Source organism: Xenopus tropicalis, chromosome 7 (genome assembly GCF_000004195.4).
Source record: "Xenopus tropicalis strain Nigerian chromosome 7, UCB_Xtro_10.0, whole genome shotgun sequence".
Lineage (NCBI taxonomy): Eukaryota > Metazoa > Chordata > Amphibia > Anura > Pipidae > Xenopus > Xenopus tropicalis.
This window is the reverse complement of record NC_030683.2, coordinates 119,001,341-119,017,742: the sequence shown is the minus strand read 5'-3', so window position 1 is coordinate 119,017,742 and position 16,402 is coordinate 119,001,341. Positions and strand designations below refer to the sequence as shown.

The window sequence follows — 16,402 nt, the reverse complement described above, 5'->3', positions numbered from 1 at the left end:
GCTATGTGACATTACTAAGCATCGATTATAACTGGCGACATCACTAAACACCGTTTATAAGGATATCATTTACAGAATATTCAGGGCTCATGTGTTGCTGAATCGTAACTTACACTCTCATTCAGAAGAAATACACAAGCGCATTAAAACTACATATCCCACAATGCACCATAAGATCTTCATAGTGGGTTGTATAGAAGTCAAACAGATGTTGCACAGTGCTCCATAGTGTAGTGTCTGCATAAACATACCCCATAACTGTGATTCAATGTTCAGCACCCCCTCTTGCCCTGCACTCTGAATGCACCCCGGGGCTCTGGGTGACCATAAATACCACCTTCTGGCTGAGGTCTCAAGCAAAGAATGGTTTCTCCAGCACAGATCCCTTCCCTCCAGCCCCCCATGGCTCATAAATCCAACACTCCCAGTTCAAAGAACCAGGGAATATAATATAAAATAGGACACTGAGGTAGGATCAATATTTTACTGGAAAACAAATAATTTACAAAATATACAGCAATGCAGGCTCCGTACCTCTGCGCAGGCTAACGAGGAGATCATTAGCCGGAAGGCATCAAGCAGGTATGAGCTCATTGTGAGAACGATAAAAAGGCAAGCAAAACCATCTCCCCCCGAAAGAACAGGACTAACATTGGTTCATCTTATTAAAAACAAAAGGAGCATTTAGCCACCTTCCCCTCATACAAAAATATGCTAGAAACAGCGAGTTCATTGTCGTTCATCTGTTAAGGCCACTGGCTGATTATACGAGTCGGAATGAGGTCATCGGGATAAACGTGATGTCATCAAGGATCCTGAATTCCGCATTTCAAGTTGGCTGGAACAGCAACATCTGGAGAAAGGAGAATAAAGAATGAATTATGTGGACTAATATCGAATCTCAATAAACAGATGGGCAAGTGCATCGGCTTCTCACAGCTTGGGCAGCAGTGGAAGCCCCACCCCCTGGCACTCTGCAGAGCAGAAAGCACACTCTGCAAGTGTCCCTGTTAACTGCCCTTATAGATATGGCTTTGCCTTCAATAGGATTAGGCCTTGGGACAGGTAGCAAGGAGGGACATCCAAGTGGCCAGTGAGACCCTGATGCAAGAATCACATGATACCGTGTATGTAGTGTTTGCGTCTCACCTATCTGTTTAGGTTTAGGCAGGTTTAAGTTATTCATGATCTTCACAAACTCAGCTTCGTCTTTAGTGAGTCGGGGGTTCAGGCGCTTCTCTTCCTCCACTGATGACACTGTCTGACCTGTAGGAAAGGGAGCAAGAGGTCAGGGGATGGATGGATGCAGGGGTATCGCCCCCGAGACTATTAATGAACAATATAAAAGCCAAACTTAAGCAAAAGGCTCTGTAAATGAGAAGAATCCCAATATGTTGTGAGGCCAGTCACAGTTTTCACCTGCATTATGCTGAAGGGATGAAGCAACTTTCCCCCAGACCAGTTCACCTAATCCCCCCTCCCACAATCTGTATTTGGGATCCAATGCTGACCCACTACCTATTAGAAGTTACACTGTTAAAACCACAATAACTGTTCTGGTCTACACCAAGACCACAAACAGAAATATGCCAATTATAAACTCCTATACTACTCAAGAAATAGTTAAAAAGATATTATTTATTTCAGTCCATTAAAAGCATTAACAACCCCAAATGGATTTTCCTCCTTTGACCACTAGGGGGTTTCTCTGAGAACTACACACATATATATATATATATATATATATATTATATATATATATATATATATATATATAGTGTTCCTGTCTCATTTTTCACAAATAAAGATACATATATATATCAACTAAGAACAGGCACCAAGGTATTTGCCCTGTCCTTTAGTAAATATCTTAGGTCTATAATTGTCAGTAGGGGGTAGACAATGGCTGCAAACAAAGAGAGCCAATGATTGCACTATATGGTGACTATAAAGGTGGCTATACAAGGTCACCAAGTGAGCGGATCTTCTCCCGATATCCCCACCTACGGGTGGGCGATATCAGGCTAATTTGGTCGTTTGGCTCTGGGGCCTAACAATCAAATTAACATGGCGGGTATAGCCGCCATCAGTTCGGGGACTGCATCAACAAGCCAAGCTGTCCCAATCTGACGAAGAAATCAAACCTGCCAGATTTAAAGCTAGATGTTGGTCAGGTAGGCCCATTGTTCATGCCCATACATGGGCAGATAAGCTGCCGAATCTGTCTAAAGGACTGATATCGGCAGCTAGGATCGGCCCATGTATGGCCACCTTAACTTCATGCAGGATTTCCCAAGAGACAAAGCTTGCTCTTTAGAAAGAGGGTTCCCAATTGCCTGCAATACAAGCACCCACAGTGTGCCCAGCCAATGATAGCGAGCATCATACCCTGCTCCACCCACCTGTGTAGTCATGCCCAGGGTACAGTAGGCAGCTGTCGGGCAAGGAGAATATCTTGGTGTGCACGGAGTGGTACAGGGTTTTGGGGCAACCTGCAAAGAGCAACAACGCCATATGTAACAACAACAACAACAACACAGAGGCTTGGGAAATAGAAATGAGGATTACGGTGAGGATGCTTACCCTGCTGGAAATCTGTCCGTCCGCAGCCTCTGATGAGGAGTGCATCTCCAGTAAATGCCATGCTCTGATCATTCAATACGTAGGTGAGGCAGCCATCTGTGTGTCCGGGAGTGGAACGCGCCTCCACCCACTGCCATAAAGCAACACAGCCTCTGGTTAGTTAACTCTAGCAGGTTACTTTCTGGTAATCCCCAGCAAGTCTGTTGGCTCTCAGCACTCTGTTTGTTTTGCCCCTATTCTGCACTCTATTAGGTATTTATGCCATTTACTTACACTGCAACGAGAAGTCTAGGACGTTTGTACTGTGATGGGTTTATAACACAACAGGAGGCCTAAGGAATCATAAGGAAAGAAACAGAGACAATGGCTGTCTAGGGAAGGCTCCAACTGCCAGCTTCAAAAAAAACTTTCTGTGGGGGAAATTAAAGGTATTTCCATTAAAACAAATCCGTGGGGGAAATTAAAGGGGTGGTGCACCTTCTAGTATGTTACAGAATGGCCTATTATTGCAAGTTTCAAATGGGGGGTCACTGACCCCAAAAGCCCAAAAATTACTGCTCTGTGAGGCTACAGTTTTATTGTTACGTTTTATTACTTATCTTTCTATTTAGGCCCTCCTCTATTCAGATTTCTGTCTCTTTCAAACCACTGCCTGGTTGTTGCTAGGTTAAATTGGGACCCAAGCAACCAGATAGCTGCAGAAATTGCAAACTGGAGAGCTGCTGAACAAAAAGCTAAATAATTCAAAAACTGCAAATAATAAAAAATGAAGACCAACTGCAATTTTTCTCAGAACAGCACTCACTACATCATAATAAAACGTTAATCTGAATTTAGCAATGGCAAAATAGTCCCTCCCTGCAACTGTGGCGTCATTTATCCGCTCAGAAGATAAAAACTGCACAACGCCAGACTTGCAACACTTACAAATTTCCCAAACTTGATTTGATCCCCCTCTTGTATGTAGACGTCGGCCCGAGCGCCGCTGTCCTTGGAGATGACACTTTTGCACCCAGGTAGAAGCTTCTTCAGCACGCCGGTGCCAGTGATATGGTCTGCGTGGCAGTGAGTGTTGGCTGTGGCAAAGAGATAGACATCAATTATTCTGTGTTACATTCTAAGGCGATTCTGTTTATAACATGGCTACAAGTGCAAAGGTCTGAGGGAAAAGTGGGGATGCACTAAATCCAGGATTGGGTTCCAGATTCGGCCAAAATTCAGCCTTTTTCAGCAGGATTCAGATTCAGCCAAATTCATGCCTCTGGCTGAACCAAAGCCGACTCCTTACTGTCATGATTTTTATGGGGTACTTTTTATTTCTAAATTACACTGTTAACATAGCAAATAATTCCCTCTGCCATTTAACCTTTTATTCTTGAACCAACAAATGTATTTGTAGCTGTAATATTGGTGTGTAGGCGCCATCTCAGTGCATTGTGCCTGAGTCTGAGCTTTCAGCCAGCGCTACACTTTAGAACTGCTTTCAGCTAACCTATTGTTTCTCCTACTCCCATGTAACTGGAGGAGTCCCAAGCCAGACTTGGATTTCTTACTATTGAGTGCTATTCTGATACCTACTGGGAGCTGCTATCTTGCTCCCTTCCCATTGTTCTGCTGATAGGCTGCTGGGGGTGAGGGGGGGATATCACTCCAACTTGCAGCGCAGCAGTAAAGTGTGCCTGAGTCTGAGCTTTCAGAAGGAGCCAGGGCTACACATTAGAACTGCTTTCAGCTAACCTATTGTTTCTCCTACTCCCATGTAACTGGAGGAGTCCCAAGCCGGACTTGGATTTCTTACTATTGAGTGCTATTCTGATACCTACTGGGAGCTGCTATCTTGCTCCCTTCCCATTGTTCTGCTGATAGGCTGCTGGGGGTGAGGGGGGGATATCACTCCAACTTGCAGCGCAGCAGTAAAGTGTGCCTGAGTCTGAGCTTTCAGAAGGAGCCAGGGCTACACATTAGAACTGCTTTGAGCTAACCTATTGTTTCTCCTACTCCCATGTAACTGGAGGAGTCCCAAGCCGGACTTGGATTTCTTACTATTGAGTGCTATTCTGATACCTACTGGGAGCTGCTATCTTGCTCCCTTCCCACTGTTCTGCTGATCGGCTGCGGGGGGGGAGGGGGGATATCACTCCAACTTGCAGCGCAGCAGTAAAGTGTGACTGAAGTTTATCAGAGCACAGGTCACATGGCTGTGGCACCCTGGGAAATGAAGAATATGGCTAGCCCCATGGGAAAAACAGATTACAATGCAGGATTCTGCTGGAGGAACTCTATTAACTGATGGGTTTTGGAAAAAACATGTTTTCCCATGACAGTATTCCTTTAAACTCACATGACTTTTTGTCACATAAACACGGAAGTAGAACGTTTTTCACTAAAATAGTGGATTCGGTGCATCCCTAGTGAAAAGTACCCACACATAATGAGATTGATCAAGCTGCTGGGCGGGGAAGGTTATATCCCAGAATGCCAGTGCAAAGGCTGGCACTGCCGGCATGGTTACTGCTAATTACCCTGCTTTGCCCAAAACCAGGAAATGAGTTTAATATTCCTGCCATTATCAAGGGTACAGAGTCCAATTGCTTTTTTACAGCCGCTCGGCTTTGTGGGAACTCTCTTGCCCAATCACAGCTGCACAGTTTGTGTGCAGATGTTGATCAACTACAACTCACACAGCTGAGAGTGCTTGGGAGTGCTGGGGCTATAGTGCATAATGGCTTTATTATCTGTATTTGTTATAGGCTGCCACACTGCTCACTCTGTTGGGTTTAAAGGAGAACTAAACCCAAAAAATTAAAATGGTTTGAAATACCTTATTTTATAAAATGAACTTACTGAACCACCCTAAAGGTTCAGCATCTCTATAGCAGCAATTATTCAGGCTTTCAAGGTTGTGAACATGAGCTCCCCATCTTGGATTTTGTTAGAAATGCCAGTGACACTGCACATGCTCAGTGGGCTCTAGGCAGCAGGAAGTTAAGCTTAGGGGTCGTTGCCAATAATCAAGCAGAAAATTAGGTTTACCTTTAACATTAACTGATGCTACATGGCTGATTATTAAATTCTGATGCAGAATGCACTGGTTTCAGGGCTGCTATGAACCAATAATCTAAATTATTTACTAGTCAGCCTTATATTGTGACATTTGTATTCTATATATACAGTATAGTGTGTGTCGGCCCCTAAGCTCAGGTAAGAAAAGAAGATGGGGGGCTACTGGGAGCATCTTTGGGGGCTTAGATCTTCCCTGCTAAAGGGCTGTGGTTGCCTTGGGCTGGTACAGAAGCCCAAAACATAATGTACAACATTTCTAGTCTACTTTTTTAGTTTCCTTTAAAGCAGGGGTTCTCAACCGTTTTAAACAGGGGGCCAGTTCATGGTCCCTCAGAATGTTGGGGGGCCGGACTATAGTTTGCGGCTTGGTACTACTACCTGTTTGTCTCAGGGTGGTCCTCAGCAACGTGGTGTCCTGGGGCCGAGGACCACACTGAGGCAAACAGGTAGTAGCCAGGGGTAAGGATGCAGCAGAGGCAGGGGCCGGGTAAATGACCTTGGGGGGCCGTATCTGGCCCGTGGGCCGTAGCTTGAGGACCCCTGCTTTAAAGGAAAGAGCAGCGTCAGACCAACCCAGGCCCACTCTCCCCACCAATGAATGTGAGCACCGGAGCTCCCCCTCCCAACGCAATCGCATGGATGCAAGATGTGGTACGTAGTGGGGGGGGGGCAGCTCCAGACTGGGGTGAGGCGTCAGCACCGGTGGGCCCTGGACACCCCATTCCGACACTGGGAAAGAGCATACGTCTAAGGATACAGAGATAGGGTTGCATGTCACCCAGTAATAACTTTTTAATGATACATCTTTTAGACTAAAGGTTTTTGCATGGTTTTATTGCTAAAAAAGGCGCTGCTTTTTAGCAATAAAACCATGCAAAAACCTTTAGCGTGATCAATATAATGTCCCTTTATAGTGCACTAAACCGTGTTAATGCCACACCCAGCAGCAAATATAAAATGACTGCACTGTTTATACCCATCTGATCTGCCATAGAAACGCTTGCACCCTTTGTACCCAGTAAACCCACACAGGCTATAGAGACGTTATTCCCCTTACAATGCTGTATAACAGGTTCCAGTGCAGGTCAGTGTCTGCTCCCCCCAGCAGGCAAGCGTTCCCATTCACATTATGGCTACAAGCCCTGTGCTATGCATCCTCCCAAACCCAGTATGCCAGTTCCGTGCCAGTATAGAGCAGCCAAATGCTGCCAGCTTGCTGCACCCACCTGCAAAGATCATATTGAACCCCAGGTCCTTGATGAGTTTTGCATCTCGTTCTGCTTTTTCCAGCACGGGGTCAATCAGAATGGCCTCCTTGGTGTTTTTATCGGCCAGCAGGTAGGTGTACGTACAACTGACTGGTTCAAACAACTGCAGGAAGAGAGTAAAGCGAGAGTGTAAATACTGAGGAGAATGGGTGCAAAAGCAGGAACATAAAGAAAGGAAAAGCAATGGCTCTTTATTTCATTATTATTCATTATTATTGAATATAGCTTTTTCCTTCCAGTGCTCAAGAGGTTAAATCTGACAGCTTGGATCTATTTAAGTGGCTTGTTTCTTGCTGCCAGGAGGTTGTTAGGGCAGTGCCATAGTGCAGCCGCGGGAACCGCTGTAAATAGAGTCACATGACCTCAGACTGCTGCAAAGTAGCAAGCCAACCATATAGCTTGGTATTAAACTGATCTGAACTGCGAGTGGTACAGTGTAGCAAGATGTGATTGGGCGAACGGGGAGTACAGTGTAGCACAATGCTATTGGATGAACAGCGAGTCATACAGTAGCATAATGTGATTGGCTGCCTCTGCTTTTAAGGTTAAGGGCAGTGACACAAAGGGGAGATTCCTCTCAAGGCAACTGCAACTTCGGCAAATCGCGGCACCGCGTATGCCATCCCACCAGCGATTTACGTTTTAGCCGGTGGGATGGCATTGCGGGGAGATTAGTGGCCGCGACAACGGAGATTTGTCGCACAGCGACTAATCTCCCATGGCTCACTCCCCTAAGAGTAATCTCCCTTGTCGCGGGCGACTTAATCTCCACAAAATGCCTTGAGAGGAAACTTCCGCAACTTCGGCAAATCGCAGCGCCGCGTATGCCATCCCACCGGCGATTTACATTCTAGCCGGTGGGATGGCATTTCGGGGAGATTAGTCACCCGCAGCTAATCTCCCCGTCTGTCACAGCCCTAAAGGTGGCCATACACGGACCGATTTTTTACTTACAAACGACCGATTCCCGAACGATCCGATGCTATCGTTAAGTTATCGTATAGTTGGTGGTGTACGAACGATCGTCGGCCCACTAAACGAGCCGACATTATCGTCCCCAAAATCGATCGGCCAGGTTTAAAAATTTTGGTCGTTTAACGATAAAATCTGCCAGTTGGTGTGAGTGTCAGACATTTGTCTTTCAACGATTGTTCTCTGCGCATGTCACGATTGCCAGCAGCAGAAGTCAACGACATCGATCGTACGTAGATGTACGATCGTAGGTATTTTACGATAATGATGCGACAAAATCTTTCCCGAATTATCGTTGCCCGTGGATGGCATATCGTATGGGAACTCGATCGCCATACGATCGTTTGTCGATATAATCGTTCATCGCACAACGAGCGAAATCGCCTCGTGTATGGCCACCTTAAGACACACAGAGCTACTAGTAGCAGCTACGTGTCATGGCTACTAAAAGAGACAATGCTGATCATTTACTGATAATTGTCTCTACATGTGTTTTAGCAGAGGCAATTCTCAGTATTGTCTATGGCAGGGGATTTTCTGGCATTTAGTAGCCATGACAAGTAGCTGCTACTAGTAGCTCCGTGTGTCTTCACCCTTACTTATCATTAGGACACAGGGTCCAATCCTGGTTTCCTCTAATGGCGCAAATGGGATGACATATTTCTGTTATTACCACATCCCTGTGCAAGTGCCTCATCTCCTTTTACCCCATTTCCTCCACCCACATACAGACAGGGAGTCAGTTCCCAGCACCTTCAAATGGACTTTTGCTTGCAGGATATTGCAGCCCCCCCAGCTCAGTGCTGCAATCTCACTACATATCAGGAAAACGTCTCATTATATCCCCTATGTTGCAATGCTGGTTTTCCCCAAGGTGGCGCCAACAATGCATTAAAGGGGAACTTCACCTAAAAACTGTTTCTTTTTTTTTTTGCTTAATGAAACAAAAGCAGCTTTTCAACATACAATCATTAAAAAAAAAAAGCTCAGTTATTCCTAAACGCCATTGAAACTGAAAGCAGTATTTGCCAGTCCCTTTCTTATTCTGACTCGTGAAATAATGTACGGTAGCAGAAATTGGTTCTCCATTCATGTCTGTTAATCAGCTGGCTGCTACCACATTGGTTCAAGAGTCAGAAATGCAGGGGGCAGAAACATCGAGACAGATGGTGCTTTTAAAAGCAAATGCATTCTACAAATAAAAAAGGTACATATTTAATAAATGTATTTATAAAAAAAAAATCTTTATAAAGAATACGGATGGACTGTTGTCAATTTAAAGGGGAACTAACCCCCCAAAAAAATAAAATGGTCCACTGCACTTTTGAAATTTATATTCCTTTTCTATGAATGGTTTGGGAGATGTTTGCAGTTAAAGGGCAACATCTCACTGAAGGTCAGAGTGTCAGCGACCCTGGCTGCCTATGCACTGCCTAAGCACTTTAGTTAACCCTAGGGTTTCCGATTCTCAGCGGAGCAAATAGCCTGGCACTGGCAGTCTAAAAATGCAAATATCATAGAAACTGTTAAAAACAGATTTTATTATTTCTTTCTTCTTGTTTGGTTTATAGATGGTTTTTATAGTGCTCCTTCAACCTAACTTTTTTTTTCCTACTACAAACATCCTAACTATGCAGCGTGGCAGTAGTACATTGCTGACTCATGCTGGAATCAGCCAATTAGCACAGTCAGAGACTGGCAGCATCAATACATAAATCTATACACAAAAATAATCATAATTAAGACAATTTAGCCAATATTTAACTACAGGTGAGTGTGTTTTTTTTAATAATATCAAAGGTTCCCCTTTAAAGGGGAAGTTGACTTTTTGTGGTATGACTTTACCCATTATAGACTTCCTTTATTAAATAAAATTAGTCACTTACCCACTTAGGGATCAGCGAAGATGCAGAGATCGGCAGCCGGAAGAAAGAGAGAAAAGCCGTTTCCTAGAGCGGTATTAAGTGCAACAGTGCAAGCTCTTTTCTTGCCTCTGCAGAAGCCCTTACCCTCAATTTCAACCCGGAACTCTCCTTACTCCCTGCTGCCGATCTCTACATGTAGGTGTTGGATGAGGGGTCAGCGACCCCATCCTCCAGGTGGGTAGCATATCTTGGAGGATACAGTAAGTTTGGATTTGTACCAACTGATATAAAGGAAGGGAAATGGGTAAAGCAAAAAGCTGCTTGGTCGCTATAGGTTACTGGACCTGGAACAAACAGACTTCCCCCCAAAAATATATTAGCAAACCCTTCCCAGGTGGCACCATCTTGGCATATCAGGTAGGGTCCCATCTTTATCAAAGCAAACAGCTGCTTGGTTGCTATAGGTTACTGGACCTGGAACAAACTATGCCCTTGTTATGACAGCTACCCCCAAAAATATTTAGCAAACCCTTCCCAGGTGGCACCATCTTGGCATATCAGGCAGGGTCCCAACTTTGTCAATGCAAAAAGCTGCTTGGTTGCTATAGGTTACTGGACCTGGAACAAACCATGCCCCTGCTATGACAGCCTCCCCCTACAAATATTAAGCAAACCCTTCCCAGGGGGCACCATCTTGGCATATCAGGTAGGGTCCCAACTTTATCAAAGCAAACAGCTGTTGGGTTGCTATTGGTTACTGGACCTGAACCAAACTATGCCCCTGCTATGACAGCCTCCCCCTAGAAATATTAAGCAAACCCTTCCCAGGGGGCACCATCTTGGCATATCAGGTAGGGTCATAACTTTGTCAAAGCAAAAAGCTGCTAGGTTGCTATAGGTTACTGGACCTGGAACAAACTATGCCCTTGTTATGACAGCCTCCCCCTAGAAATATTAAGCAAACCCTTCCCAGGGGGCACCATCTTGGCATATAAGGCAGGGTCCCAACTTTATCAAAGCAAACAGCTGCTTGGTTGCTATAGGTTACTGGACCTGGAACAAACTATGCCCTTGCTATGACAACCTCCCCCCAGAAATATTTAGCAAAACCCTTCCCAGGGGGCACCATCTTGGCATATAAGGCAGGGTCCCAACTTTATCAAAGCAAACAGCTGCTTGGTTGCTATAGGTTACTGGACCTGGAACAAACTATGCCCCAGCTGTGACAACCTCCCCCTAGAAATATTTAGCAAACCCTTCCCAGGTGGCACCATCTTGGCATATCAGGTAGGGCCCCAACTTCATCAAAGCAAACAGCTGCTTGGTTGCTATAGGTTACTGGACCTGGAACAAACTATGCCCCAGCTGTGACAGCCACAACCAGAAATATTTAGCAAACCCTTCCCAGGGGGCACCATCTTGGCATATCAAGTAGGGTCCCATCTTTATCAAAGCTGCTTGGTTGCTATAGGTTACTGGACCTGGAACAAACTATGCCCTTGTTATGACAGCTTCCCCCAAAAAATATTTATTTCCTACAAACAGGCCTTGACAGTCACTACATACACGAACTGCGGCTCTGTGACACACCCATAATAGCAATTCTCCCAAAAACGGAACGAAGTCGCACCTTGGCCAAAGCGACACACTGCCTAAATACTACGGCTCATCGGCCCCTACATTTGCACCCCCCTGTAAAGAGTTGGTACACGCCTGTGCGTCACCGAGAATTCCCCCACACTCTGTGACAGCACCTACCTGCCTAAAGACGAGTCCATTGCTGGCAGCCATAGCGCTGTATCTCCTGCACTGTGAGAGCGCCGCCTGTCTCAGAGCTACGAACAACATCTCGGTGTTTGCTTATATGGGATTCCCTTGTGCAACGCGACCGCACTGGCTGAGTAATCCTGAATAGCGTATTATTACAAGGGGGCGCGGCCATCCCCGCCCGTCCACCAATGGGAGCTTTGCTGTAATGGTACAATCGATTGTGTGACGGGCAGGATTTAGCCAATCCCCGTGTTAAGGGGCGGAGACAGCAGTGTGAGGAACATTCCGTCTCTGGATGTGTTACTATTGCACGCTAGGTGCGCGCTAATGCGCATGCGCGGCTTCTGTGTGAGAATATTTGTTTTAAAATGAGGATAGTATTATCCTAATCAATTCAATTGCCTTTTTTTCCACATCCGCGGCCGTTGTTACCACTGAAAGCAAACAATTTAGAGGGTAAGGGGTATATGAAAGTATATTTGTATACTACTACCCAGAATTCATTGGGTCACATAAAAACTCTGGTTTTATGTGACCCAAGGAATTCTGGGTAGTGGTATGCAACTAAACTTTCATATACCCCTCACGCTCGAAATTGTTTGCTTCCACTACCCAGAATTATTATATATTAATTATTATATATTATTATTATTAACATTTATTTATAAAGCGCCAACATATCCCGCAGCGCTGTACAATAAGTGGGTTACATACATTGGACATACAGAGTAACATATAAAGCAATCAATAACCGATACAAGAGGTGAAGAGAGCCCTGCCCAAAAGAGCTTACAATCTACAAACATCTGAACAATATCACCTCATAACATCAGCTCCTTGCTCTGTGTTGTGGAAAATCTCATTACCAATAAATAAGCTCAGTGGGATTCATTTATACTGCTCTGTCAGACACTGTTTGTATCATTCCCCATACTCCTTGCAACTCCCGGGATAAGCCAGCCTGTGAGGAAATGTCAGTGACATGGCGCAGTATTACTTGCTGTTACATACAAGGGACGAGGGAGTTTGGACCTGGGTGACAGCAATTTGACCAAAAACTGTGGTAGTTTAGGTGTGAAATGTAAGTCCTATAGCAGACATAGAAATTTGGCAAGGGTCAAATGATTCAAGTGCTGGCAATTTTAGCCAATTGGCATGGGTAGCATTGCAGGTAAACTTGGGTGGTTTGATATAGCATTGTCTGCCCCTGAATATCGTGTTTAGCATAGGCCTAAAAGTAGGGTTGCCACATTTTCTGGAATAAAATACTGGCCTTCCTTTATTCTTATGGTTTTTCCCTATTAAAAAATGGCATTGAGCAACATTTTTACCAGCCAGGTGGCAACCCTGAGATTAGCACTCAAACAAGTATTGGCGCATTTTTGATCCCTTACTGCAAGTTCAAGCAACCCACACACCTCTCAAGGCAACTTCAGACGGCTTCCGGAAATCGCAGCGACACGTATGCCATCCCACCGGCGATTTACATTCTAGCCGGTGGGATGGCACTGGGGGGAGATTAGTCACCCGCGACAACGAAGATTTGTCGCGGGGCGACTGATCTCCCCATGTGTCACTGCCCTTAGGGTGAAGACACATAGAGCTACTTAGTAGCAGTTACTTATCATGGCTACTAAATGCCAGAAAATATCCTGCCATAGACAATACTGAGAATTGCCTCAGGTAAAACATACATAGAGACAATTATCTGTAAATGATCAGCATTGTCTATTCCTGTAGCTGTAACAAGTAGCTGCTACTAGTAGCTCCGTGTGTCTTCATCCTTTAAGCTTTGCAGTTTGTTCCCAATTAATATGTAAACTTGCCTATGTAGTTACAGAGGAGCCCATTCATTTCTGCACTAGGAGTCCTGGGTTGGCAAAAGCGACTGTTAGGTGGTCCTGTTCTGTATAGATGAAATGGAAAGCTGGAGGGGCAAGGGGGTTTAAGTACTCCAAAAAAGGTGAATACGGCACACTTGGGCCTCTAAAACATCCCCCCAAGCAGTGCAAAGCAACAAAAAAAGCTAACGGCACTCAGAGGCAATTTGCAATGGGGATCTAGTCCCTTGTGTTTAATGTGTCAAGAAGAAACAAACAACATTTTGGGGGCATGTCCCTTTTTCAGGTGAAGGGGCACGCTTCCGAAACATTGTTTGTTTCTTTGCTTGGGCATTCCTAATATAAAACTGAAAATAAAGTAAAAGTTTACTTGATTTGCCCTTTAATCTGGGGGCTGTGTCCCAGTTACTTTGGCCCTGTTTGACTGGCCACTGGGGATCCCTTTTTTTTTATAAAGTATAAAACTGAAAATGTCTATCATATATTTCAATTCATCATAAATAATCAAAAAACACTAATAATAAAAGGTTATTTCCTTGCAAGGAATCCTCTGAGAGTTAGGGCTAAACTTGCCTTGACTCTACCCTAAAGTCATCCCAGAATCCAATTGCCATGGAGCGTATCAACTAGGCACGGCAGGCTTAAGTTTCTCTATTCCCTAGAGACCCACACAAGGTTATTAGCTTCTCCTGCCATATAATCTCCTTATCCTACAGCTTCCCAGGACAAGATCACCATGACTTGCAGTTTGTTTGTCTAATCTAAAATACAAATTATCTAGGTGTGCTCTTCACAGAAAGCAAGATTTCAGGTTTGAAAGCTTCCCTGCAGTCACGTCCCAGCTGTGAATAATAAATGGCACTGAAATGGATACTGAGTCTTTAAATATGAAGGAATTTTATCTTATAAACAGGTTTTCACCAGGTCCAACCTTATCAGATTATCAGTAATTTTGCCAAATACTGAATGTAATTATGATTCAAATTTTCCTTACAAATTTTCATTATAACATGGCTTACTGTAATTGCGGTGAGGCTCTAGTGAAATTGCTGATGCTCTACAAACAAATTTGGTACTTTTTACAGTCCCAGTTAATTTCTTATATATGTGTGCTCTATTTCCATATAATTGGATGGCGTAAAACACCTGCAGCTGCAAAAAAAATTGTGGACATGTACTGTTCAAATTAGTGGGATTTAATAAGGAGAGTACAGAATGTTGCCAACATGGTATGGGATCCTTTAGAAGCTGCAAATAGTGATGAGAGTCGTGACCTAAAACCCCTGCTGATTGGGCAGAAGGTGAGCCCCAGGGGTCGGGTTAGGTGCAGTTTTTAAAGTTGAAGAGGACATTGGGCTAGGTTGGGTGCTAGTTGGAAAGCACTGGGTAAGGGTTAGGTTTAGGTTGATATATTTCTGACCTGCTCAGGCAAGTAAAGAAATATCCGTTCCAGTTATATTCGCTATTCGCTATTATCCTGTGTGCATACAGAGTAGATTTCAGCACGAAAACACAAAGATAATTCATACAGATGTTCCTTGTGTGCTGCCGCTGTGCCTGTCAGTGAACTTTCAGCTCTGGTTGGCATAAAAGATAACAGTATGGTGGCAATGAACCTAGGATATAGAAGCATGATATAGATATAAGTATTGGCACATATTTACAACTAAATTTCCACACCCTTCTAGTTTCAGGAGCAGTTAAAGAGGAAATAGAAATTAATAGATAACTGCACTAACTACTGTTAAGGTCCCCATACACGGGCCTATTGTAGCTGCCGATATCGGTCCCTTGGACCGATTCGGCATCTTATCAGCCCATGTAGGGGCAGAAACAACAGCCATACCCGACCGATATCTGGGCTAAAATTGGCCAGATATCGATCCGGCAGGTTAAAAGATTAAGTCGGATCAGGGACTGCATCGGCTCGTTGATGCGGTTCCCGACCCGACTGCCCCATTTGCGCCACTATAATTCGATTGTTTGGCCCCAGGGCCAAACAATCGAATTAGCCTACATGTTCCCCGATATCGCCCACCCATCATGTGTATGGGCACCTTTAGGCAGGTCTACAACAAAAAATCTAAATAAGGTTTTGGCCAAATTGGAGTGATCTGAAGAAAAAAGTAAAAACTAAAACTTTATTGGAAAACCTGCATTTTCTGGTCAGATGGTGGATTTTCCCAGTGTGCATTGCTTGCCTCTTACTACAACTAGATAGCACAGAGTTGGGATTAGGAATAAAGGGTGCCATACACTATGGGATCCACTCATTTGGCAAAGTCGCCAAACAAGCAAATCTTTCCACCAATATGCCCTTGGGCAAAATGATCGACTTAAGACAGGAATAGGACCCGTCAGAGCAAAGGACTCAAATCGGCAGCTTAAATCTGCCTTTGTATGTCATTATTATCCTGTATACTTAATAAGCAGACCATTTCAATAGCTGCCACAGTGGTGTCTGCAGTGTTGTACTGAACCTGCTATGGCCCACCAGAGAACCTGTAGGAAGTAGGTCATGTAGTCAGGTCCTAACCTAAAACAAAGAGAGACTTTACTGCAGGGCTGTAGTTCACCTTTAAATTAACTTTTAATACGATATAGACATTAATATTCTGAGACAATTTGCTGTTGGTCTTCACTTTTTATTTTTTATGGTTTTTCAGTTATCGAGCTTTTTGTTCAGGAGCTCTCCATTTAGTATTTTAGCAGATATCTGGTTGCTAAAGAGAGATAGTAATATGAATAGTAGAGAGCTTGCATAGAAAGATAAGATAAGGTAATAAAAAGTAACAATAATAGGAAATTGTAGCATAAAGCTGGCCATACACGCACCGATAATATCGTACGAAACCCCGTTTCGTACGATATTCAGTGCGTGTATGGCAAGTCGGCGAGTCGATTGATATCGCAGGAGGCTGCTGATATCGGTCCACTCGCCGATCGCCCAGGTTAAAAGATTTTGATCGGGCACCATAGAAGGCGCCTGATCAAAATCTGCCTTCAGGGCTGAATCGGCAGAAGGAGGTAGAAATCCTAT

At 44.3% G+C, this 16,402-nt stretch overlaps 1 protein-coding gene across 1 annotated transcript; it reads right to left on the bottom strand.

Annotated features, from left to right (window-relative positions):
- Positions 1–470: 470 nt before the first annotated feature.
- Positions 471–11,634, bottom strand: ethe1 (ethylmalonic encephalopathy 1). Its single transcript, NM_001005706.2, has 7 exons — positions 11,510–11,634; positions 6,873–7,017; positions 3,511–3,659; positions 2,584–2,713; positions 2,403–2,492; positions 1,150–1,266; positions 471–853 (listed from the first exon to the last, which is right to left on the bottom strand). Exons 1-7 carry the CDS (start codon positions 11,597–11,599, stop codon positions 807–809), a joined length of 768 nt encoding a protein of 255 aa, NP_001005706.1. The 5' UTR covers positions 11,600–11,634; the 3' UTR covers positions 471–806.
- Between the last annotated feature and the right edge of the window lie 4,768 nt (positions 11,635–16,402).